This window comes from Chlamydotis macqueenii, chromosome 5 (assembly GCF_036417535.1).
Source record: "Chlamydotis macqueenii isolate bChlMac1 chromosome 5, bChlMac1.mat, whole genome shotgun sequence".
Lineage (NCBI taxonomy): Eukaryota > Metazoa > Chordata > Aves > Otidiformes > Otididae > Chlamydotis > Chlamydotis macqueenii.
This window is the reverse complement of record NC_141560.1, coordinates 72,410,946-72,435,646: the sequence shown is the minus strand read 5'-3', so window position 1 is coordinate 72,435,646 and position 24,701 is coordinate 72,410,946. Positions and strand designations below refer to the sequence as shown.

General features: G+C 61.1%; 1 protein-coding gene across 10 annotated transcripts in view; it reads right to left on the bottom strand.

The window, feature by feature from the left end:
* The window catches only part of CTNND1 (catenin delta 1), a 31,284-nt gene that overhangs the window by 2,488 nt on the left and 4,095 nt on the right, over window positions 1–24,701 (bottom strand). For 4 of the 10 annotated variants that reach the window (XM_086749440.1, XM_086749441.1, XM_086749444.1 and 1 more), the window contains exons 1-17: window positions 17,445–17,467; window positions 13,923–14,041; window positions 12,781–13,100; window positions 11,578–11,649; window positions 11,147–11,305; window positions 10,397–10,929; window positions 6,134–6,597; window positions 5,842–6,025; window positions 5,438–5,555; window positions 4,610–4,763; window positions 4,197–4,214; window positions 3,878–3,946; window positions 2,313–2,440; window positions 1,607–1,757; window positions 1,130–1,322; window positions 925–1,039; window positions 289–376 (exon numbers count right to left, since the gene is read on the bottom strand). In XM_086749440.1, the coding sequence (XP_086605566.1) occupies window positions 289–376; window positions 925–1,039; window positions 1,130–1,322; window positions 1,607–1,757; window positions 2,313–2,440; window positions 3,878–3,946; window positions 4,197–4,214; window positions 4,610–4,763; window positions 5,438–5,555; window positions 5,842–6,025; window positions 6,134–6,597; window positions 10,397–10,929; window positions 11,147–11,305; window positions 11,578–11,649; window positions 12,781–13,100; window positions 13,923–14,041; window positions 17,445–17,449 (2,890 nt within the window). In that variant the 5' untranslated portion in view covers window positions 17,450–17,467. Of the gene's footprint in view, window positions 1–288; window positions 377–924; window positions 1,040–1,129; window positions 1,323–1,606; window positions 1,758–2,312; window positions 2,441–3,877; window positions 3,947–4,196; window positions 4,215–4,609; window positions 4,764–5,437; window positions 5,556–5,841; window positions 6,026–6,133; window positions 6,598–10,396; window positions 10,930–11,146; window positions 11,306–11,577; window positions 11,650–12,780; window positions 13,101–13,922; window positions 14,042–17,444; window positions 17,468–19,445; window positions 19,465–24,701 lie in introns of those variants that run through there. The other 6 variants (XM_086749445.1, XM_086749447.1, XM_086749448.1 and 3 more) reach the window with 5 other exon arrangements.

Here is a 24,701-nt window from a genome sequence, read left to right as displayed (position 1 = left end):
AGCCACGAGCAGTGGAGGAAGCACTGCCCACCCCAGCTAGAGGAGCCCAGACCCAGCTGCAGCCACAGCACTGTTGACCCAAGGATGCTACAGATCCGTGTTAACGGCACGCACCGTCTCTAGCCCTGAGGGACCACCTACAGCCCAGGCTGGTGGCCTGGTGTGAGCCGCTGTGGCTGCCAAGAAAGCCAGGGCTGAAGAGCAGGGAGGGGACAAAGGCCAGCAGTTCTAGGTAGACACAAGGTGGAAGGATGACAGTGGGGAAGGTGCTGAAGGAAAGGCACATACCTGTTTTTTGGTTCCTGTCAATGAGAGGCAAGGTGCTGTCATCAAACGAGTTGCCTCCCTGGGTCCGAGAGGCATTGCTCAGGTTCACCTGGGACACACAGTGACCACTCACACCCTGGCCCAGACGCTCCAGACACATCAGCACACGCCTCCAGCCCCCAACACCAGGGCAGACTCAGGACCCCCCCCACAGCCCCCGAGCAACTGGACGGTGCTCCAGAGCCCATGGCTGCACCCACGGAGAGCAGAGGGGGCCTGCCTGGACTGGGCTGAGGCAGCACCCAGCCCAGATGCAAGAAGAGTCTAAGCTTTTGAAAAAGAAACCGAGCCCTGGAGAACCTTGTTCTTCAGCACTGCCACAGCGGCTTTTAGTGCTGGAAGCTTTCCTGCCTGCAGGTCTGCACGCTTATGTGTGGGACACAGGACTTAAACTGTTTCCTCCTTAGTAGAGGCTTCCTGCTGGCCACCTGCTGAGAAATGGCAGAGGGGACACCTTCAAGGGTCTCCAATCCCACCAGCAACGTTAAGAGCTGAAATCCAGTACTGCTGAGCTCCAGGAACACCCTTCTCCCTACTGCAGGGCCCCACCTACTGTCCTAGCCACAACAGGGCATCCCCATTCCCCAATCCTCATACCTGGAAATCTGACTTCTTCCAGCCTTCCTTCTCCAAGGGCTTCCGCAGCTCTTTATATCCCCAGACTGTCTGCAACACGAGGGCAGCTGCTCGCACTTCTCTCTCTGAGCGGTTCCTAGAAAGAGATGAAGGAAGAGGAAGCCTCAAGGAAGCTCCTGGAGAAGCTCCTCTCTGCCCTTTGCATTATCCTTCTAGTAGAGCCTACCCAGATTTGTTGATCAGCACCAACTTCTCAATCCCCTGCGTTTCCCGCAGCTTCTTGGCAGCCTCAAGGTTGTCTACAATTACTTCATTGATAGTGTTGAGGATTGACACCACTGTGTCCTCCGAGAGGTTTTTGGCTGGGGTCTGCTGGCCTCCAGGCAGGTTCTTCACTAGGTTGGGGATGGCGTGTTTACCTGGGAAGGGGAAAAGCTGGGCGTGAGCAAGGAAGGAAGAGGACTGCAAGAGTGAGGAGGGGAGGTGGGGGGAAAATCACTGCAGAAGGATCAGGGACAGGCAACCAGTTTTGATGTCCCTCTCAGTGGAGGTCAGCACATGGAACTCTGGGAGAGGAGCAGTACACAGATGATGGGCTGATGCCATGCCCACTCACCTCCTCAGCTGCCAAGATCAGGAGGAAGTTCCTGCCTAACCTGTATGGACACGGAGAGTGTGATGTCCTCTTCTCCACAGCACTCACCTATCAGCTCTTTGTTACGCAAGTCAACAGCCAGGTTGCGTAAGGCTCCAGACGCTGCTTTCACCACTCGCTCGCTGTCGTGGGTCAGGAGGTCAGCAATGGCAGAGAGTCCCTTCTCCTGGCGCAGCGCCGAGCGGATGTAACGGCCGTACTACAGGGGAGAGGCAGAACACCGGAGTGTAACCTGGGCAGGCGCAGTCTCTCCCTGCTTCTGAGGAACAGCTGGGAGCCTTGCCACCCCTCCTCATCTTGGGAACCAAGGTTCCTGGCTCCACCCATGCTGAGACAAACTGCAAAGGTCCCATCCCACCCTCCTGCAGGCCAGGCGAGCACGATTTCCCAGATTTCCACACACACCAAAGGAATGCAGGTCAAGGGGCTGGGGAGCAGTCCCTAACCTTCATCCTCTGCCCCCAGCCTATGGAAGGGAAGGAGCAGCAGGGAGCCATCTGCCAGCAGGGACACAGACAGGCAGCCTACGGGAAGACGCAGCTGGCAGGAGCACAGAGCCCTTAACAGCACAGGAGAGACCTGGTCCACACCTGAACTGAAGTGCTGCTCAGTGGTATCTTCTTGGGCAGTGAGCCACGCACGAAGTAAACAGCCTGGAACAGCAGAGCCTTGGCCATCTGCAGCTCCCAGCTCCCCCAGACCGCTCCCCGCAGCACAGCTGAGCGTGGGCACGGCCAGCCCCAGGGGCACTCACCGTCCAGCTGCCTGCGCACAGGTTCTGGATGGCTCCTGCCGAAGCCTCTAGGATGGCTGGAGTCTTGCTTTCCTTTAGAAGGGAGATGTATATGCGGACCACTTCTGGCTGGAAGAGGAGCTCGTAGCCTGCCAGAAGAACACAGGTAGGAAGGACTTACTCATGGGCTCTGCTAGCAGCTGACTCGTTCAGAGGCGCACCGCGGGGCAGACGAGGCTGAAAGCTTTCGCCCAGATTCACTGCTGCATCCTCGGGAGGCTCCATCCTCGGCACAGAGGGGCCAGGCTGCCCCACAGTACCAGGTGCCCCAGCATCAGCCCTGAGAAGGGCTGCTGCCCAGGCCCCAATGCACCACTGCCACTTAGGAGAGGTTTGGGCTGAGTCACAACATGCTGCCATCAGCAAGGAGATCTCAGTTTTGGTACAACACCTGGCTGAGAAGCACCCAACCCAGGCAAGGCACATGGTGGGGCAGCAAACCTGGCAGCCAGGCGCTGGGGCAGCAAAAGGCTCAGCCTGCACTCTCAGCAGGAGGAAGGCAAAACACCCCAAGCCAGTGCTCAACACCACATTGAAGCAGCTCTGGTTCAACTCATCCTCAGAGACTGTAAGCATCAGGTCTCCAGCTGCCCACCACCATAGAAAGGCAGGGATCAGGCCTTCAAGCATTAACTCTTTGGCATGAACACGTGTCCAGAAGTGCCCTCTAAAGCAGCAGTGAGACTGTAGTTACAGTCATGAGGCAAGGCTTTCCATCTTGCTCTTTCTCCTCAGCAGTGGTGAAGGATGTCCCCAGCTGCCAAAGACAGAGCAGGTGGCTTCTTGGGCTTCCACCACAGATGGGTGCTGACTCTTTCCACAGCCCAAGTCAGCCTGGGGAGCCACCACGGCATATCTGAGCTGCTCACAAGGTCAGGTATGTCATAAGTTCCCTTGCGATTCTTCTAGCTTGACTCTTCATACTCCTAGGAACCAGGGTCCTCCTAGGAGCCACAAGGTGTTTTGGGGCAGAAGGCGCTCAACTCAAGCCCTGGGCTACGACCCACCGCTTGGCCAGCCAGAGATGGGCTGTGACTCACAGCCCTCTAATCAGCGAGACGCTTGTCCCCAGAGGCTTCTTGCAATGACCCCTCCTCATGCTCACGCTGAGGACGCTTTAAGGCAAGGATTTTTGGCTTTGAGTCTTGTCTGTTCTTCATGCCCAGGAGAGAAGAGCAGGCAAGAGGGCAATTGTGCTGAGAAGTCTGAAGCCACCGTGGAGGGCTGCCCTTCCTAGGGACTGAGGGACAGCACAGTGACACAGCCCTAGGGCACAGTTCCCTCTGCAGCCCCAGGAAGCCTGTCTTGAGGCAGTGTTGATCTCCTCCAAGTGCAAGAAGCATCCTCACAACAGTCTGTGGCAGAGCTAGTGTTTTAACAGGCACGTGAGCAACCAGAAACATACCTCCTCCAAAGCAACCCTCTGCTCATTTGAGAGTCACTTCACGGGAAAGTCAACTCTGTTCAGTCCTCTCCTGGACTGCTTGTAGAGCAGCAGCCCTGCACAAACACCCCGAGGAACATACCTTTGGCTGGAGTTGTTCTTTTGGGAAAATCCACTGTATCAACACCCGGGTCTTCTGGGAGCTTTTTACCTTCAAAGGGCAAGCAGAGAGGCATAAGACACCTCCTGTCCTCACCCATCTCAGCCCAACAGCTCTTTGCCGCTTGCTACGAGGACAAGCTCAGAAGTGAGCTGAAGCTAAGCTACCAGCATGTCCCAGGAGGGGACAAAGGCGTTAGCCACACTGCAGGCAGTACGTGCCCAGCTGGGGAGGGAACAAAGAGAGCCAGAGAAAGCACCCAATCAAACCACGGAAAAATTAAAACCGAGAGCACACTCACCTCTGGAGAACCATTCGTCTATTGGCGAAGCGGAGAGAAGGACAGGAGAGAGGGGAGGCAGGAGGAGAGAAGTGCCGACAGCATCATGGGCCAGATCATTTGGCAAGAAAGCAAAGGGAAGGGGCAACACAGGAGAAAAGGGAAGGTGTGGAGTTAGTGGACATCTATCCATCACCGTCCCACCACCGCAGAAACCCACCATTAGCTTGTGTCAAATGCTTTGGGTAAGCCGAGCAGTAGCTCCCAAAGCCAGGGGAGCATGGACCACCGCGTCTCCAGAGAAAGGTGCAGTTTAGCCTTCACACAAGAGACGCCAGCGTAGCAGCACAGAGACTCCAGACCACCCTCAAGTTCCTCTGTAGCAGACATGCATTTATCCCACCTCCCTCCAACGCTGCTGCCACCCAACGAACCTTTGCCCTTCTTGGCACCAAAGCAGCTGGCAGCATGGGGCCCAGCGTTGTTGGCAGGAGCCAGAGGTGTCTCCTGGTAGCGCTCAGCATGGGGGATCTCACGGTGGACTTGGTAGGACAAGTTTCTCAGCAGGCACACACAGTTCTCCACCAGCTAGAGAGAAAGTCAGACAGTTTGACTTGAAGCAGCACGTGCCCATCCCGCGTCTCTGAGTGAGGGCCTCATCACAGTTTGCAAGCCAGAGCCAGGCCAAGTGGGGCTGAACTGGGACCAGGGGGACGCACCGCTCCATCTCAGATGGAGCTGGAGCACAGCCCCATCCCAAAGCAGGCATGGCCAGCTCTGCTGGCATGAGTTCATACTCTGCTGGGCCAAAAAAAAAAAAAAAAAAGAAAAAAATCTCTCTGGCATAGCACAAAAGGTGCAAGGAAAGTCTCAGGGAAAATTCAAGCCAACGCCTCATTAAGTCAGATCAGGGAGCCCTGAGCCAGGCGACACCAGGGTGGATATGAGTGACACCACCAGAGCCATGTTGGAGGGCCAACATTCCTACTGCAAACTGCAGGCTGAGTGAGGTCAAACAGGACCCAGATCACTCCCACACAGGCTCCTCCTTCCACAAACAGAGATCACGGAAAGGCATGAGCCTGGACAGGGTTTCCCCAAGCTAGTCTGTCAGACCAAACCCCTCCCTGGTGACGGTTCCCCCCATCCATCTGTCTTGGGATGAACCCAGAGCCAGCCACCACGAACAGCAGAGCACTGCTAGAGCTGGCTGACACGGGCAGAGCTCTACCTGTGCCCCAACAAAACCCTTACTGTGGTACCTTGCTGTCAGAGTCCTTCTGGCCAATCTCAGACTGGACGATGTAGATCAGGGCATCCACCAGCCCATCGCACTCCCGCAGCTTCCGACGGGCCTCACTCCGCTCCGAACTCACGTTCCTGGCAGGCAGGAGAGAACCATCACAGGAGAGACAGCTGAGGGCAGGCAAGGAACAGCCCGCACCCAGTAGAACTCAAACCAGAGAAAAGCTCCTGTAGCTCCCCTCCACTGAGAGGGACACCTCCAGAATCAAGGACTGTGTCACCAGTAGCTGCCCCAGGAGAGCAGCTCCTCTGCAGACCTCCCCTGGCAGCCCCAGGAAGCTCACTGCAGCAGCCAGGAGCACTACAGGAGCCCCAACCCACGCCAGCTCTCGGCCAGCAGCTGGTAGCCCACCCCCCGTACCTAAGGCAGCCAGCGGTGTTGGTGAGCACTGACTCCCACTCGATATGGCGGGGTTTTGAGTCTTCGTTGGGCTCTCGCTCCCAGCCCGAGCGGGGAATGACGACCTCATCGGTCAGCGCATGTAGTGCATGATCCACAATGGCCATCTTGATGGAGTCATGCGAGGACAGGTTCCACAGTGTTCCTGCAATGCCACAAGTGGAAGGTGATCAAACCATGAAGGCCTGAAAACCTGCACCGTGCACCCCCTGCCCAACAGATTAGCCCCTCCTCTCCTCCCTGGAGCTACTACCTGTGATGACTTCTGTCAGGTCCATGTCATGGGCCTTCCGCAACAGGCGCACCAGAGCAGGCACTCCATCGCAGTTCTTGATGGCAATCTTATTGTCTTGGTCCTTTCCGAAGGAGATGTTCTTGAGGGCTCCACAGGCACCATAGTGCACCTCTTTCTTGGGGTGGTCTAGCAATCCCACCAGCACGGGAATGCCCTTCAGCTTGCGCACCTCTGTCTTCACCTTGTCGTTACGGTAGCAGAGGTGCTGCAGGTAGGCGGCCGCGTTGGACTTGACAGCATCCAGCCGGAAGCTCAGCATGGCTATTACCTCCGGCAGCTCTGGCTGGCGCCAGTTACCCGGGGCCGGACCCCCCTTCCGCAGGCTGTCCAGGCTAGCCAAGCTGCCCCTCTCGTGCTGAGCCAGGGGAGCCCAGTAGTACCGGTCAGGGGCCACTTCATCCACCAGCATGTCTTCATAACTCCTAGGAGAGAAGGCAGCAGGCATCAGCACAAGCCCTAGACCCGAGGGGGACACTGTGCCCCCCCAACCCACCAGAAGAGGGGCTGAAGTGCACACAGTGTCTAGACACCACCACCCTGCTGGAGCGCGCCGGGCAGGCTGGCAGCAGAGCGGTGTCAGAGCACCCTCCTGCTCCCCAGGCAGGGTCTGGCTGGAGCTCACAGCTGCAGGAGGCCACCTGCCACGCGTCCCCTGGCCCGCTCAGGAAGGGACTCTTGGTCCCCAGGAGAAGACAGCCTCAACACTTTCCCACCCACCGGGTTTAGCCTTGGGTCAGAGGCTGGATCCTGATCTCCATGTAAACGGCAGGGATGCAGGCACTGGTCCCAGAGGCACAAAAAACCCATTTGGGCCAGCAGCCACTAGAGGGCAAGTTCATACCACGACAGATGGCCGGGAGGACAACTCCCCCGGGGAGCTCCCGCAGCGCTTTGTGGGCACGAGCGCCCAGAGCCCAGTTCCAGGCTACCCCGTTCTCCGCTGCACCTCCTCGCTGTATCCAACACGGCACCGCCACCCCAGCTGCCCAGTAAGCAGCCCGGGACACGCGAGCTGCTGCCAGACCAAGCCACTGCCGCTATTCCAGAGCATCATGGCTAGAGCAAAGATTTTTTTTCTCCAGGATGGGGCTCAAACTCTTTTGCGTGCAGATGCCCGGTGATACACACAAGCTGCACTGCTGCCTGGGGGACAGGCTCAGTCTGGCATCAAGAGACCCTCGGGCTCCAGGGAGCAGCCCCGCTGCTCCCAGCTCAGGCACGGGGAAGAGCTGTGTTCCCACACTCCCTGCCCTGGTGAGGAGCGGTTCACCCACAGACCTAGCAGCTCTGGAGTGAGCCCCAACAAGCACACAGAGATGTAAGAAAGTGCAATCAGTCCCCTGTGTGCCAAGGTGACATTTACCACCACACAACATCCTGGATTCTACCCGATTTTTGGAGTCACTGGCAACACAGTTCTTCCCGCACACAGGCAAAGGAACCCAGCGATTTCCAACAGAAGGGGATGGGAGATGACTTGGCCTGACCACTGCTGTCACCCCTGCCGTGCCCGGGCACTGGGGATGCACAACCAAGGTCCAAGATGAGGTAGCTCTGGCTCACACCTGTCCTGCGGACTGCTCAGCCACCTCCTGAGCTTCCAGATCGGGCGCAGGCAGCCCCCTGCCCCTGAGCAGGCGGGGAAGTTGCAAAAGACGGCAGCAAGTTCTGCTCCTTATGCCACCACCTCCCCTGCAGCCTCAGGTACAGCACTCGCCAAAACCACCAGCTCCACGCGGCAGCCGTTTCACAGCCACATCCCTCCAGGTGCCGCCGCACAATGCCCACATGGCATCGCCACGAACTGTGAGCCTGCCTTTCGGCACGTCCCAACGGGGAAACGTGCTGCTTGCCGCTCAGCCTGGCTACTAAGAGATGTCGAGGAGTCCGGCTGCTCAGGGTGGTTCTTCAACCACCAAGACAGCCCTGCAGCAGGACAAGGCCAGAGCCCCACAGCAGGACAAGGCCAGGGCGAGACCCAGCCCCGTGCCGGCACTGCCGACAAGCCACCCGACGCTCGTCAACAAAGCCGGCAGCCGACCTCACTCTCCTGCCAGGCCTCACGCACCCTGAAAGGGAGCTCCTGCCCAGCCAAGAGGGTCAGTGCTGGACCCCCCCTGCCCCTCCCAGTGAGGCAGGGCTGGCAGGGAGCAGGGAACACCCCCTGCGCTGCTGCTGAACCCCATTCCTCTCTTCCCTTGCAGAGAGGAAGCCCTGAGAAGAGCCACAGGAGAGGGGGCTCGCATGCTTTGCGGCCAATGGCAGCCAGCACACGCTGCGTCTCTCGGCTCAACGCGTTCTGTCTCCCACGTGCCTGGCAAGCTGCCTCCCTGAAGGAAGTCATTAACAGCCAGGCCCCCACTCAACACAAACATCTGAGACACAGGGGGTGCTGATCTCTCCTGTTCCCATTCCTGCATGCTGGGCACGGATGGTAACTGAGAAGGCAGAGGACAAGCCAAGCTCAACAGTGCCTGGATTCCACAGACCGCTGCGACCTTTATCAGTCTGCCTGGGGAGGAAGAGCCTGCTCACAGGCCACACCAACTCATCTTCCGTACCCCGCACGACAAGGTGACATCTCCGCCAGGGCTGCTCCTTGGCCATGCCTGGAAGCGGGACCTTTCCCTCTGCTGTGACCTAAGTCCCCTGGTCTCCCACACAGCTGCAGCTCCTGCAACTGGCTCCTGTAACCCCTGTCCTCCATGACCTGGAGGAGCAGAAGGACCACAGACACCACCCAGTCCAGCAGAGAGGACTCATGATCCCAAAGGCCAAGCAGTTCAGACCGGGCCATCCAGGGAGGGCTCCTGCCCCCATGTGCTGGGCAGAACACAAACCCAGGGAAGGTTTGCAAGCCAGAGCCTTCTGTCTTGACTGGCATTCGCTCCTCCACAGCCTCAGCTCGAGCACAGCAGCCACAGGTTGGACGTGCTTGCTTAACCCCTTCTGCCTAAGCTGCTCAGCGAGGGGCTAGCCACCATGGCCATGCGCCCAAACTGCTAACGCTGGCTTCTCGCAGGCTGCTGGAGCCAGTGCAGGCAGCGGGGCAGGTGCCTCGCCTGCCCTCCTCTAGCCAGCACAAGCTTCACAAGGCGAGGCGGGCCAGGGAAACCAACGAGGGTGAACAACTGCCCGGACCGGTTCGGCACAGCAACAGAAACACTGCGTTGGCACAAGCAGAAGAGCACAAAGCTCCTCCTTTAGTTCCTTCACCAGCCAGGAGCTACCCTGGATGCGAGGTACATGCCTCCAGAGGGGCGGATCTCCGGCAGAGGCTGGCAAGAGCCTCCCTCCCCTCAGGTCTCTCCACCTGCCTCCATTTTACACCTAGGAGCTTAAGCATCTTGTGCTCAGCCTCACCTGCCCCCACCCCGGCACTCAGGAGATGTACATCCACCCTAACCTGCGGACCCAGCCCCCTCCTCACCTCTGGGACCCAGGCTCAGCCCCTTGCTCCGTTCCTACCTCACTGCCCTGAGCCCTCCTCCAGCACCTCCCCAAACCCTGCAACAGCCCAGGCAGCGGGCAGAGCAGGCCGAGTGGCTTGAGCAGGCAGTGGCGGTGTTTCTGCAGGACACAGCTGGCACCAGGAGTCATGGCCTCAGGCCTGTAACACCCCAGGACGCCCAGCCCCATAGGCAGGGCAGGTACACCCCCAAGATCCCCGCTCCAGCTGCCCAAGGGAGCCACAGGCTGGTGGGCAGCTGCTCAACAGCCAGGCTGGAGGAGCTGCCGATCACCCGCAGACAAACCAAACGAGGGGAAAAGCTGCTGCTGCCAGACAGGTCGAGCAGCTTCTCCTGCCCCGGGGCACTGCAGGGCTGAGCCTCACTCCCCCAGCCCTCGCTCCCTGGGGCTGCTCTCAGCTTGGCGAGAGCACGATCATGAGGACGCGGGGCTGTGCCAGCAGCCTGCGCCAGGCACGGGTCCCAGCAGGGTAAGCCCGGCTGAAGCGCGGACGAGCCTGCCGTCCCACTGGCAGGACGGTGGCACAGAGAGGGAAGGCCCCGGAGCTACAACCAACCGCCCAATGGAACTTCTTGCTGCAGGACCACGGGCTCAATTAGCCCCGAGTTTTAACCACCAATTAAGCAGACAATTAGAAGCGGATGCAAGTTTTCTCCTGCATGAGCCGCATGTGACTCAGCTGTGATCCTCTTTCCTCCAAAGAGGGTGAAGTTAAGCAGACCCCACAGCCTGGTACCTCCTGGCACGTACCTGAGCCGCCGCCGAGGGTCAGACGGGGTCCCTGCCCGCCTGGCTGTGCCGTAGTCAGACACGAGCCCGTAGTCCACGTCTTCAAAGCCCACACTGCGCTGGTCATCCTCCAGGCCATACGGCTCAGGGTGGAAGTGGTTGAGGTCCATGTTGCTGCCCCCAACACGCACTTGAGGCTGGGGGCCGTAGATGTCCTGGCGGCTGGGGGCCCGGTAGGTGTCCATGGAGGGGCGGTAGCGCTCATCAATGCGGGTGACGCGAGACAAGCTGCCATAGCTGTGGTCGCTGCCCGGGTAGCCGTCCTCGTAGGGGCGGCCATAGCCGTCAGGGTAGTGGTAGTTACGAGGGAGCGTGGCTGTGCCCGGCTGGCTCAGGTAGCCACCGGGGCCCCCATTGCCGTTCTTGCGGAAGTTCCTGTCCATGGTCTGGACGTAGTTGCTGGTGACTGGGGAGGTTTCCAAAGGTAACCCATCAGGCCCCACTGGCACCTGCTGCACTGTCCGAGTGGTCACGGTCTTCACCACTTTCTTCACCTAGAGGGATGGACGCAGGACACACTCCCATCAGGAAATCCACCACGCCCCTGCATCCCCAGATTCCCTTTCCAGCCCAGCATCTTTCTCCAGGCAGATTTCACACCCCATTTCAGCTCACAGCATGGCAAGCGGGCAGACACCATGGCTGTAGCCCCCTAGCCACCAGTGTCCTTGGCCAGAGCCCTGTCCCTTCATGCTCTCCCCAGGTCTGTACCGTGGTCTCTGTACGCCGGGTTGTCCCATCATCTGACGTCTCCACAGACACAACTGACATGGCCCCTTCTGGGTCCTCTTCCATGGTGTATGTCTCCTCCACGATCTGGCCCGGGTCCTGCATCCTGGGGATCGTGCTGTACAAGAGGTGGCTGTGGTCCTGAGCAGAGCAAGGGACAGGCAGTCAGCCCCCCACCGCCACGGGCCTCCCTGGAGTCAGCTCACCAAGAGATCTCACCTCTCAGGGGCCCCCGATTTCCTCTTGCATGGGAGGAAAGGGGCTTTCCACCCAAAGCCCCTTCAAGCCAGGGCGGCCACATTAGAAACGTGAGTCTCCCCCTCCCAGCTAGACCGGGGACACTGAAGCCCCCTCCTCACACCCCCCACCTGGCAAGCAGGCTGCCCGCAGCCAGAGGGCTCAGCTCCCCTTACCTGCGGCCCGTTGAGCTTCAGATCTGGATATTTCTGCCTTTCCAGGTCAGCATCGCCCAGGAAACGGCCGTTCTGAAACACAGCACCACAGCAGGCCTGTTACTGGGCCGACCTCCTGCTGCTGGGATTCCATATATCCATTGCCCTCTTCCCCGCCAGGCCCCGAGCAGGCCATCCCCTGCATCCCACAGGGACACCCAGGGCATACCCCACACGTCGCTCCAGGAGAGCGGCACGCTCCTCAGGGGCCTGTGTGACATGCAGCAAGTCAACCCCGTTCTAGCCCGGGGAAGGGCTGGAGGACACACCCTTCAGCACCCTCCAGGCATCCCAGCTCTCCTGCAGTGCCCACACGATCCTGGTGGAACGGCCAAGACCCCTCCCTGCTCCCCAGAACGGCGGCCCTGGAGACCTTCCACATTTCCTGATGCAGGAGCCACAAGTGACATCCCAGAGGCCCCCCGGGATTGCAAGGGAACAGCGTGGATGCTCGACGGCTGATTCCAGACTGCTACCGCTTGACTCTCTTGCGTTCCTCCTCCGCCCACGCCTTCCTTCCCCCGACCCACACGACTCTCCTAGCACCACCACCTTCCACAGCTGGAAAGGCACCTGCCTTCCCACCTGCCAGAAAGGCACAACACCGAGCACCCCTCCCCAAAACAGAGCCTGGGAAAGTGAGAACAGGAGTGAGACCTCCGGCCAAGGCAGACAAAACCACATTTCCAGCCCTGAAGAGAAAAAGAGATCCCTCCCAGCCCTGGCCTGGCTGTTTTGAGGATAGACCGAGACTCCAGCGACCAGCCCACCGAGACACACGCTCCCCACAGCTGTACACCAACTCCTGCATCTGGGCCACCTTCCAAGAAGCTGAGGAGCAAAGATGCCCAGGTACTGAACACAGACAGCCTCAGACTTCCACAGAACCAAACCAGAGCTGACCTGGTAGCAAGACCCTCCAGGCTGGCTCCTCCTCCCCAGAAGACCCTGGCTGCCGAGGTAGGTTTGCACATTCCCCATCACTTTCAGCCCCAGCGCACATACGGCACCATCACTGCTACAAGGGCAGCCTGGCCCTCCTCCACCTCGCACGCCCAAGGAAGACCAAAGAAAGGGAGCCGGGCTGACCCCAGCGAGGCAGGATTGACACAGACGGGGGCTCGGGGAGCCTCCACACCCACCTCTGCTGAGGGGGTTTTTTACCTGGTGCCGCCGGGTGAGCGTGCCGTTGGCCAAGCCCGGGCCGGCGTCCTGTGGAGAGACCCGGACTCGTTCCAGTTGGGCTGAGACATGGCGCCGTTCCTCCTCGAGCGCCCGGGTCAGCTTCTCGAACTGTGCCTCCTGCTCCTTCACAGAGGCAAGGATGCTGGCGGTCGACTCCACTTCTGAGTCGTCCATGGGTGACGGGTGCCCAGGACGGGCAGGGTGGGGGCAGAAGGCACAGGGAGGCACAAGCGGAGGCGGCTTGGTGTCAAGGTGAGGGGAAGAAAAGTGACCCAGAAGGGCAGGAGCCCCTCTCTTCACTGCACACGATTTGGGGGAGGAAAGGAGGAGAGGAGAGCGGTCAGAAGAGACTGATTTTGTTAAGGCAGGTTCTCAGAACAAGAAAAAAAAAAAATCTTGTGTCATTAACACCCATTCCCACCCACCACCAGAGAGCTGGCAAGAGGGTCTCAGGGCAGCATGGCCCCAGGCATGACTCAGACGCTCCTTGCTCCAGCATTTAAGCTTGGAGAAGTACCACTCTGGGGACAGAAGGCCCTTCCCCATCACACCAAAGAGCTGGGGTTGAGCCAGGTTCAGAAGAGCTGCTGTGTGCTGGGAGCCTCCCTCTTCCCACACGGGCCCTCCTCAGGCTGCAGGAAGACTTCCCCCTCAAGGTAAAGCTGCCTGCAGCCAGCGGCAGGAGGGGAGGGTGCATCCCTGGGGCAGAACAGGGGACGCTCCCACAGATAGAGAAGTGGCCCACATCCCATTATTTCCTCCAGGAAATGGCTGAGGGAGAGGGGAGTGTCTCTTATCTGCTCCTTCCTCCCCAGAGTGATAGGAGGTAGGGACACAGCCCCAGGTCCACAGCTCCTTCCTACCCAGGAAAGGGGATGAAGTGGGGCAGGATGCCCCTAAGGGGGACCCCGTGAGCCCCTTTGCTGCCAAAACTCAGCACCCTCCAGGTTCTCACCAGGGCTCTCAATGCTGCAGTCACCCCAGGAGGTCCTCAGCCCTCAGATCTAGGGACAGGCGTCAGCTTGGACCCCTCCAACATCCCCTCCCAAAGGAGGACAGCGAAGGAGCACACCACAATCAACACATTTTGATAGAGAAAGGCAATGTTCTTCCATACAGACCTGTTAGAGGAGGAAGTTCGGGTTTGATTGGCAAAGGCGTGGGACAGCCAGGTCTAGACGCAGAGAGCCATGGGAGAAACAGCCCAGCCACCACAGTGAGGAAGCAGAAGGGAAGAGAGCTGCAGGGACAGCAGGAGGGGTGGGAAAAAAAATTACAGGAGTGAACTCAAAACAGAAGGCAGAGCAGGCAACAGACTGAGGAAATGAGCTCTCCTCTCCCACTCCCTCTTCTCTGGGACAGAGCAGTGTCCAGAGAGGGCCGGGGGGGGGGGGGGGGGGCCGGCAAACACAGCACCGTTCCTACAGCAGCCCCCCAGCTCCCTGGAGACCCCACCATCTCCAGCTGTTCTTCACCAGTGGGGGAACGGCACAGGCGGAGAAGGGAGGCGAGGGCTCAGCCCTCTGCCCCCTGCGCAGCCCAGCCGAGTCCCAGCAAGCCCGCCAGAGGTTTTCCCAAAACTGTGCAGTCACGGCAGGCATGTGGGGACTCGTTCAAGCCAGGCAGCCGGCACAGAAGCTGCTTTCCCACGGTCTCCAGCATCAGCTCTGCCCATTCCCCAGGTGCCACCGCCCCGCGCGGCTGTAACAGCGACCTGGGAGCGAGAGCATGGCAGCGTCACCCCTCGCAGAGCCCTGTCCCCTCTGCTCCCACAGCCCCGCTCTCCCTGCCGCTCCGGTCCCAGCCTGCAGCAGATGCTGGTTCAGAGCAGCTCTGAGCAGGGCTTTTGGTTTGTTATTTGGTTTTTTTTTTTGGCTGTTTTTTTTTTTTTTAAACAATTTCCCACACTATCTCAAGTGTATCCAGATCAAACCCTTCCTGAAATGCCTCCCCCATTCGCAGACAAGCCCACTCCTCCCCATGGCTCTGCCCCTCTGAAGCTTCCGTCGGACACAGGCAGCCGGGCGCTCCTCAGACCCCGCGGCACCACCGCACAGCCCAGCAAAGCAGGGTGGATTTTTTCCAAGTGCTCTGGAGGCCGCCTGCAGCACGTATGAACATCTGGTCACTGCCACCCTGTAATCTGCCTTCCTCAATAAAAACCCAGTTCTGCTCGTACCCAGGCGGCGCCCAGCAGGAGACGAAGCCGAGGCACATGCACACCCGCTCCAGACCACTGCAGCTCCCCGCGTGGGCTGGGATGCTCGCCGACCAGTCCACACCCCGAGAGGCAGGCAGCCCACTACTCTTGGCTCAGGAGCCCAGACACAACTCCTGGCTCACGCACGCAGTTCCAGTCCTCCCACCTGGCAACAGGTATGCCCTACGGCTTTTTCCAACAGATTGACTCCCAAGCCTTGTATGGGAATGCAGGGACGGCTCTGACCCTTGCTGTTCGGAGGCCTCCCCTGCCCCGCGGATTTGCAACGAGATCATGTGAAGGAGAGGACTGGTGCCTCCTAGAACAGTGCTGACACGTCCCAACTCTCACCCCGAGTCAAACACTCCCCATCTCTGGTGGGCACCTACCCACTTCAAGCATGGGCACGGATCCTCCGCCTTCTGGGACTCGCTGAAGGCCACTGCCAGCCCACGCAGACACCACACAGGTCTCCTCGCCACATCCCAGACATCTCCAGTTGGTCAGGGGATGGTCCTATCACCCACACACCCTACGCAACTGGAGCATCCAAAACTCCAGCCGGAAGCCCCACCGGCTTGTTGCAATTCGTTTCCAGAGTGGTATTTCACCAAGCCCTTTTAAAGAGAGGAACACACTACAGAGAAAAGATCCTCCATGACACGACCTTGCCCAAGTAGCTGTGCTGCTATGTAACAGCCTGTCCTCAATCTCTCTGTAGAGCAGGCAGATTTTTGGGGCACATGAGGATGGAGCCAACATCCTGGCTTCAAAAAGAGATTTAGCTGACCCCCTGCTCTTCTGAACAGGCTGGCTTGCCTGCCAGCAGCCTCAGTGCCGAGCAGCAAGCGCAGCCCAGCAGCATTCGCCTCTGCGGGAAGGCACGTAGAGGAGAGCCACCCCAGCAGATTCCTGCAGTCCCGCACGGCTGCCAGGCAGGCCTCGCGCAGCCAGCAGCGCCTCCCCGGCCCAGGGTCCCCACCCCCGCGTGTCCCCTGGGAATGCGGCCCGGAGAACATGGAAGCTAACAATGAAACTCGTGGGGCCGTGAAGGGCCCCAGATAAGGGGCGAGAGCAGCTGTGAGGCTGTTTCCTTCCTGTACCTTCCACAGGGAGTAAACACAACAGCAGGGGAAGGAACAGGACAGGTCCCTCGCGCGCCAGCTCCCCTTCTCTTCTTGCACTCACAGACGCTCCTCAGCCCAGGCAGGAGGGGCTGCAGGGACAGGCACAGACCCCGTTACCCCTTGGGCCACCATGCCAGAGCAGAAGGCCTCAGGGAGAGGAGGCAGCGAGGGGCTCCCAGGGAGCCTCCGGCAGAGGGCAGCCAGGGGAAGGGCTGGGCCGGGGTCCTGGCTGTGCGGAGCCCGTGGCTCTGCAGAGCCACGCACACCAACCCGCTGGTGCTCCGGAGTGGCCCCCTCAGCGTTTCCCACAGGACCAGGCCATGTTAAGCAGTGGGGCAGCAGCTCTCCGAGAGTCTGGAGACGGCCCTGCCTGCACGACTGCCACTCCTGCCCTGAACAGCGGGCACAGCTCCATCATGGGCAAGAGGTGCCAGCAGAGCAGGGAACCTGCTGCCCGAGGGGGCTCTCCCAGCTCTCCTCCTGGGGCCTCGGCCATCAGGACACCATCTCCCTCTGCTCTCAGTCCAGCCATCTCGCTTCCATTGATCCGGGGTCAAACACATAATTACCGGGAGGCAGCGCCAGGTCCAGAGCGGTTACAGCAAGCGCTGTCCCCAGCTCTCCCCGCAGACACACGCCAGCGCCATGGCTGGAGCACAGCCGTTCCCCTGCAGCTGGCTAGCACACAAACCTCAAACAGCCACTCAGCCCTGCACCCTCCCCTCCATGCAAAATCTGCCCCAGATCTCTCCCGCAGCGGCTCACGTGCCAGCACTTCAGGGACAGGAGCTTCCTGGGCACGGCACAGCCCCCCACGCCTCCTGATGCCAGCCTGGGGCACCAGTCACCTTCGGAGCAGGACAGGAGGGGAGGGAAGACGAGAGCCTCGGCCAGCAAGCTGCTTGCAACAGCTCGAAGCCAAGTACGCCAGATCCCGCAAGGGTGAAATTCCAGGGATGGCTTTGCGCCCGTTCCCCCCTCCTCCTCCCCAGCCTCTGAAGATACAGCTACAGAGCATTCTTCCAAAGCCAGACCCTGACCATCTTTGAGGATGGCTGCATGGAAGCCTTTTCATCATGAGAGAGGCACTTGCTGACACACCCATTACTTAAAAACCCCAGTAAGCCAAAAATATTTCAGCTGACTTGGTTCAGGGCAAAACCAAAAGCCTGAAGACAAAACATACCCCAGAGCAGCCCCTGCCCTAGGGCAGAAGCACCACCAGAGCACTTTCCCTGGGCCGTCAGCAGGAGGGGACCCCCATGGACCGACACAGCTGCCCAGAAAGCTTTACATCCAAATCCCTCTGGCCTTACCTCATCGCCAGCGTCCCAGCACCAGCACAACCCTGTGCTGTGCCCAGAGGCCCAGAAATCAGAGCAGGTCCAGAGACAATCCAAAGTGCGGCACCTTTGGAGAAGAGTCCTCTTGCTGACAGGGAGGCAGCCACGAGCTGGGCTGCACGCGCAGAGCTTCCCTCCGCAGGTACCCACCACAATCCTCCTGGCTGGACCAAAGGCTCGGTAGCAGCCAGAAAGACACCCCAAACCCTGACCAAGCTCCCCAGAGCTCTTTCACTGGGGGCAGCTTTGACATGGCACGTGTTTTCCAAAATCCCTTGCCCCTGCTTCTCAGGGAGACGGCCTTTCCTCAGAACAAATCCTTTGCCTGGAAAAAGGATTTCCAGGGCCAAGCCACAGCTATACCCACCCAGGTTCACCTGCACCCTCCTCTGCCAGGGATGGAGTTCAGGCCTCCGAGGCTCCCCACCAGAAGTACGTCCCTGCCAGACACCGATTAACCCCAGGTCCCAGACCAGGGCGGCAGACGGGGAATTGCACACCACAGGCCGGGGAGGACAGACAACATCCAACAGACACAGGCAAGAGGCTTGACAGGCAGGGCCCGCTGCCGCGCAGGGCATCTTCAGCACGCAGCCCTCTGCCTGGGTCTTTGCAAGGACCTGCTCCAGCCCTGCTCCGCGTCCCGACTCCCCAGAGAGCTCTCATCCAATGGTCCTAGGACCGCTGGAGCTAGGGATGGAGGACTTTGGGCAAAGCTCAACCCAAGCACCTACAAAGCCAGAAACCACCTCCGCCACATCAGCCCTGTCCCAGCTCCCTGCTAAGGGACACACCAGGCGCCCCCTCCCAAAGGCCTGTCCCGCCAGGCAGTGGGGACAGGGGCACGTCGGCTCTGTGAGTCCTGGCCCTCCCGCAGCTCTACTCCTTGTGTCCCCCCGGCACCTGCTAAGCAAGCAGCAAGGTCTGTCACCCAGCCTCCCCGCTGCTCTGCAGCAGCACAGCCCTTCTTCTCCAGCTCATCACCACCAGCCGTGACCAGAGCCCAGAGGGACCCAGCCCCTCACCTGGGCTGGCCGAGCCCCTGCGGGGACACCAGGAGCTCTGGGCTCCCAGGCCAGTCCCACCCCCTCGGCCAACAAGGGATGCACTGCCCAAGGAACTCGCCCTTGCTCCAGCATAGCCCCCAGTACTCACTAGACAAGAAAAATGGCAACAGTGCTCAAATAATTTGCTCTGCCTTATCAATCTGAGGGACTCTGAGGACAGCCAGCCAGCTGGCTACCCGCCCTTCAAAAGCAAACATCAACAGCTCTCGGCACCAGACCCCCTGTCCTCGAGAGACAGAGGAAGCAACAAATTCTCCTGGTTCCCGTTGCCCGTCATGGTGCACTTAGGAAAAACAGAAACCCCATCAATAATTCAAGCCTGCAATTGTCTGAGCACTTGCAGTACATTACACTTGCTTGCTCTGCACAGGTTCACAGCCCTGCTAATTCACCACAGGCTTCTGGTTAGTCTCAATTAGCTAAAAAATAAATGACCCAACATCTCTGGCATCTTTCCACCCCCTGAGCACAGGGTCCAGGCTCACACATCAGACCTCAGTCTGCCCAAGGCAGCAAGCACCAACACCAGCAAAAAAGGTGCAGCAAGCTAGCAGGCTACTCGAGGGAGAGCCCACGGGCCCACACTCACCCCCATCTCGTTTGCTTCTGCGTCCAGCTCAGGAGAGCACAACAGCCCTCAGGCCCCGGGGAAGCAGGAGAGCTGATGGTGGCAGCAGCTCCCGCGTCCCCGCGCGGGCCATGGGGAGTTTTGGCCACGGCTGTCTCTCCCATGACCCCAGAGGCAGCAGCATGCCCACACCGCCAGCTCCCACTGCGGACCAGGGAGGGACCCCCCGCCCGGGCAGATGCATCCCTACTCCCAGGTAGCGCGAGCCACCTTGCTCACGCTCCCCAGCCTGCTCCGCCCAGACCCCGCCAGCCCCACTCCAGGCGAGAGCTCTCCCACCTCCGGCCGAGAGCTTCAGCTGCCTCCCGGCCCAGCCCCGCCGGGAAGGGCTCTCCCCGAGGCCGGTCACAGAGCACGGGCGACACGGACTTTGGACAGGCTGGCGGCCGGGAGGGGGCTGCTCCCGCAGGCGGGTGGGACACCGCCTTGGGCACCGACCTGCCCCGGCCCAGCCCCACCTTTCTCGGGAGAGCCGTGCTCAAGGCGCCTGGCCCGGCCAGAGCTGGGCGGGCGAAACGACAGGAGCGGCTGCCTCGGGCGGCAGCAGGAAGGGAGCTGCTCGCCTGTTCGCTGCACCCAACTGGTTGGGCCAGCGCAAGATGGCCCCCTGGTCTACCTTGCCCACTGTTCCTGGCGCGGGGACGACTGCCACATAGCCCCGCTGGGACACCCCCCTTCAGAGGGGGGTCACCTGCCCAGATGCAAGCAGGACACGCACCCCACCTTGCGAGGGAGCGGGCCAGCAGCCAGCACAGGGCGATAAGGAGGGGAGATAAGGGCAGGGCGCGGCCGCTGCCGGCTGGAGGGGAAGCACGCTGTGTTGCTCCCCAAAGCGAGGGCAGGGGGCCCGAGAATGCACCATACCGATCGGATCTGGAGGAGGGGTCTGGACGCAGCTGGGGGTTGCTCAGAGTGGGCAATCCCCTGGGGAAGGAACCTGTCCCTGGCCCAGCCGAGGTCACCAGATCCGTGCCGTTCGCCGCGATGAAGAGGGAGAGGCAGCTGAGCAGGGCCAGCACAGGAAAGGAACAGCGCGGGGTCGCCACAGAGATCAAGGCTTGTTCTGCTGGTATGCTAGCAATCCGGCTGCGGGGCAGCTGTCCTCCTGGGCACGCAGAGGGACACTCACCCCTCTCCCTGAGCACGGCCGGGACGCAGCACAGGGGGAGCTCCTTCCCTCCTGCCCAGGCCGGAGCGAGACGTCCAGGCAGGCTGGGAGAGCTGCCGACCCTCCGCACCAGCCAGGGAAGCGCTGCCCTGCCCCACCGGCTAGAGGGAGCAGCTGGCACCACGGCGAGCAGAAGGGAGACCGAGCTTTCCACAGTGCTTTCGGGGAGGAGAGGACGGGCGTCCCTCCCAGCAGGGGAGCAGCCAAGCTGCCGGGCTCCTGACAGACACCGTCCACCCGCAGCCCCGAAGTGGGACGGCTGAGGGGCCAGAGCCTTCCTGATGGCAACGCCCCGCTGCATCCAGCCACCCCAGGACACCCCGAGAGCCCCCCTCCCGCTGGGCACTACTGCGTGGGTCCCCGCCACCCAGGGACAACAGCAAGGCAGGGGTCCCTGCCGCCCCTCCACACCACACAGGCACCAGCCCCGCGGCACGCAGCCCTTGGCCCAGGAGATTCACATGTTGGGAGCCCCTCAGCAGCACAAAGGCCGCTCTCTGCTCGCTGTGGGAATCCGCAGCTGAGCGCTCGGCGGGGACAAAGGGATTTCAGAGGCGCATCCCTAGCCAGCCGCCCCCCCCCCGGCGATCCCGCTTCCTGTCACAGTAGCCCAGGCCTCAGGGGCGCAGCAGCACAAACACCCAGCGCCGGATTCTGGGAACATGGCCAGAGCATTCCCAAGGCCAGCCGCGCTCCGGCGGCCAGCAGGCTCCCACTTCGCCCAGGCTGCTCCCGGCCCCGCGCAGGGATGGGCACAGCCCCCTGGCCTTGCCACCACAGCCCGGGCAGGATGCTGGGGCAGCTCCCCAGCTCCTCACTGTGCCCAAGGTGGGGGACCCGGGACATCCCCAGGCCCAGCGCTGAGCCCAGGCCGCAGCCCCGCCAGCGCCTCTGCCCTTCACCCTGTCTCCCGGCACCCACCGCCCGGCTGAGCTTTCCCATTCAGCTGCCGCTCTCCCACAGCAAAAACAAACACCAGCCCAGCTCTGCGGAGATAAGGCTGCGCTGGCTGAGCCAGGGAGCAAAGTCCCCCCTGTTAAATCGTGGGCCACGAGAGCACCTGGCCAAGCGGAGGGATGGGGGCACGGCCCCCTGTCCCGGGGCAGACCAGGCTCCCCAGGAGCTCACACCCGCAGCCCGGTGGCCGGCATTCCCAGCAGGATTAAGGGAAGCCCCCCCCCTCCATCAGGCCACAGGTACAAGCACCTGCAGCCAGCTGCTGCCCCAAACAGCCCCTGTCAGCACAGCCTGGGACACTGCAAGACGACCAGCCCGGCACCCGGCCACACAGATTCAGGCCCCCTCCCCAGCACAGAGCCCCCGCCACAGCCCCGCATCCCTCTTCCCAGGGAAGCCACTTGAGATCACTTCCTCTCCCGACACCTGCAGCCAGTGCACAAAGGCACGGGGACTGGAAGCGCAGTGGGAACCGCACGACCGGGCTCCTCCGGAGAGCCCCCCGCCCAGCCTGCGTTATCCGCCTTCCCCTCACCAGGGAACCACGCCCAGGAACATGCAGAAGGGCAGGAGCCCAGGGCCCCCCACCCAACCCAGCAACCCCACTGGGGCTCTCCCTGTCCAGGGCGCCCACCCCTCTGCCAGAGGGGCCACGCACCCCTCCCCTCCCCAGGCCGAGCAACCGGGCAGGCGAAGCGGCAAGGAGGGAACTACCGAGATTAAGCTAAGCTGCCCTTGACGCGCAGCCCGCAGGAGCAGCCCGGGAGAAGCGGGACCCCCCTGCCCTCCCCTTGCCCCAGCCCAGACTCCCCGAGCAGGTAGGGCAGCCGGCAGGCCGAGTCACGGCACGAACCACCCAGGGGCCGGGCTGAAAACCCCAGCGCCTTTCGGCATGACCTCATCAGGTGTCCTGCTCTAACTGCCTGCCTGCGTCTGCGCCCGGAGAGACCACGTCAAGGCCTCTGCCAGGAGGAGTAACAAACAGGCGAAGGAAAGCCACCGCAGAAGCATCACGCTGAATCACAGACAGGGGTGGGGAAGGGGGCTGCTGCCCTGTGGCCATGCTGCGGCAGGGTGACGGCGAGTCCCTCACAGCACTCTGAGTCCCCTCAGTCCCCGTGGCCAGGCAAGGGGCACGGTGGGCTGGCACGAGCCAGTGCTCCTGCACAGCAGCGAGGGACAAACAAGACAGCAGGCCAGGCCACGCTCAGAGCAATGGTGGGACTTCATCCTACCCCAGGCCCCTGCCCAAACTGTTTGCTGGTGCCACATCTGGCTACTGCTCCCCCAACCTGCTTGCTGAGAAGCGGCTTCCCAGGCTCCTGCGCGAGCCAAAGGGAAGGAAACCTGCATTTCCTGGTCAGACAGGAGATGACATCGTGACTTCCATTTCCCGTAGGCTTCTAAACACAACGTCCTGGCAAGGGCCGCTCCCCACCACCCCCAGCCTGCATCCAGACACCCTGGAACCAGGCCGGGAACACCAGGCACAGCCACCACCGCTCCCCCCGAGCTTCGGCCTGTTGTTCCAGCCAGGAGGCTGCCATGGTCCACCCAGGAGACCAGATGCCTGGCCAGCTTGCTGGAGGCGTCCTGCCCCCGGAGAATGCATGCAAGGGCCCCTTATGCATGGTGGTATCACATTCCTGTCCAGAGCTGCGAGTATCCTACAAGCAGAGGGTGGAAGGTGCTGTTTTCCAACCCCACGAGGACATGGCTGTGCCCACCGTGCCCTAGAGATGGGCTTGTTCTCTTGCAGAGCACGACATCTGCTCACCAAGACCGCAAGTGAGCGCGCACATGTGCTGCCACTCTCCGGTGTCCCCTCACACACCTCATCTGCTTGTTTGCACAACTTCACCGGCCAACGGGCACACACAGACAGGGCCACCTGACACTTTGCGGTGTTCCCAAGGCTCCCAGAGGCAGGACAGGGACATCTCTGGGAAGCTGAGCCACGAGCACCCCTCACGGTGCAAGACTGCTGCTGCAGCTTTGCTCCCCCGGCCCGTCCATCTGCTCTGTCCAGGGCAGCTCCTGTCACTACCCAGGGAAGGAGAATAGAGCAGGGAAGTGGTTTTCCACCCAAGCCAGCTGCTGGAGACCAACACTGAGCAGAGATCAAGGGAGAGCACGTTTCCCCATTTGCCACACCACTGTGCTCTGGAGGGGAGCCGCAGGGTCCCGGGAGCTCCCTCCCGCAGGTAAAGCGGAGATAAGAAGAGAAGCAGAGAGGAAGGAGGGCTACAGAGCCAGCCGCCCCACATCAGAGAGGATTTCTCCCAGAAGCAGCCCCAGGCTGTCCCCCTCCTCCCCCGTCAGACCCCGGTTAGCACGAGGCGGGATGACACCTCTCTTCCCCCAGAGCAAATCAGCCTGCCCGCAGAGCCGGGCTCGGCAAGCAGCGCTGCGTGCAGCAACACGCTCGCAAGAATGCGTTACTCCACTGGGCAAGGGGCCTGCCAGCAGCATGCAAACACGACCGGTGACCCACCCTTCCAGGTCGGAAAAACTCGTCTTTGCAGTTCGACGCACTCCCTCCCACCCATCGCAGCTACCCACGCGCGCAAGCTGCCCAGCACCGCCACCTCCCCTTTCCTACTGGGCCAGGAGAGGAGCTGGGAGCACCACTGGGGAAGCAGCCCAGAGATCCAGGAGCTCTTCTCAGAAGAGACCAGCCTGAGTGCCATGCGAGACAGGGGCAGGGAGAAAATGCGTCAGCTGAGGACAGCAAGACACCTTCCTTCTCCCAGCCAGGGTGGGAACTGGTTCTCCATCTGCTCTGAGGCTACCAGCTCCCACACTGGGCCACCTCGCTCCCAGGAGGGAGCCCACTCCCCTTGCCCCAGGTAATCACTCTCCTAACCAGAGGTGCTTCCGCAGTTGCAAAAGCTGCGCGAGATGAGTGGGGAGAGCAATTCAAGGAGGTGCTTCTGCAGTTGCCAAAGCCCCGTGAGGTGAGAGCAGACACTACCCTCCTCTTGCTGCCTGCTCCCTGCCATGTCCCAGTGGCTCTCCACACCCCACACAGGGCAGGCAGCCCTCCTCTGCACTGCCAGCTCTCAAGGAAGCAGCAGAGGCAGGCAAGGCTCACGCCACTTCCAGGTTCCTGGTGCCCAGGAGGGGCCGGCAGCAGGAAGCCGGTGAACTTTGAGCAGCGTTCGCTGTAACTGGGGCCAACGCCCAGAGGAGCAGGAGCAGTTGGGGCTGGGATGGAGGCACGATAACAGCTCCTGCCCTCGCATGCACGAACCCAGCATGCCGCTGCCACTGAAGCCAGCCCACCCAGTGCCAGTGCTGAAAGCCATGCCCTGGAGCTGCCCGTGTTTAAAAAGCACTCGCAGGACAGCACCACCACCCCAGCCAGGCTGTCAGAGTCGTTCTTACGGCTCGCCCCCTCACCCTGACCT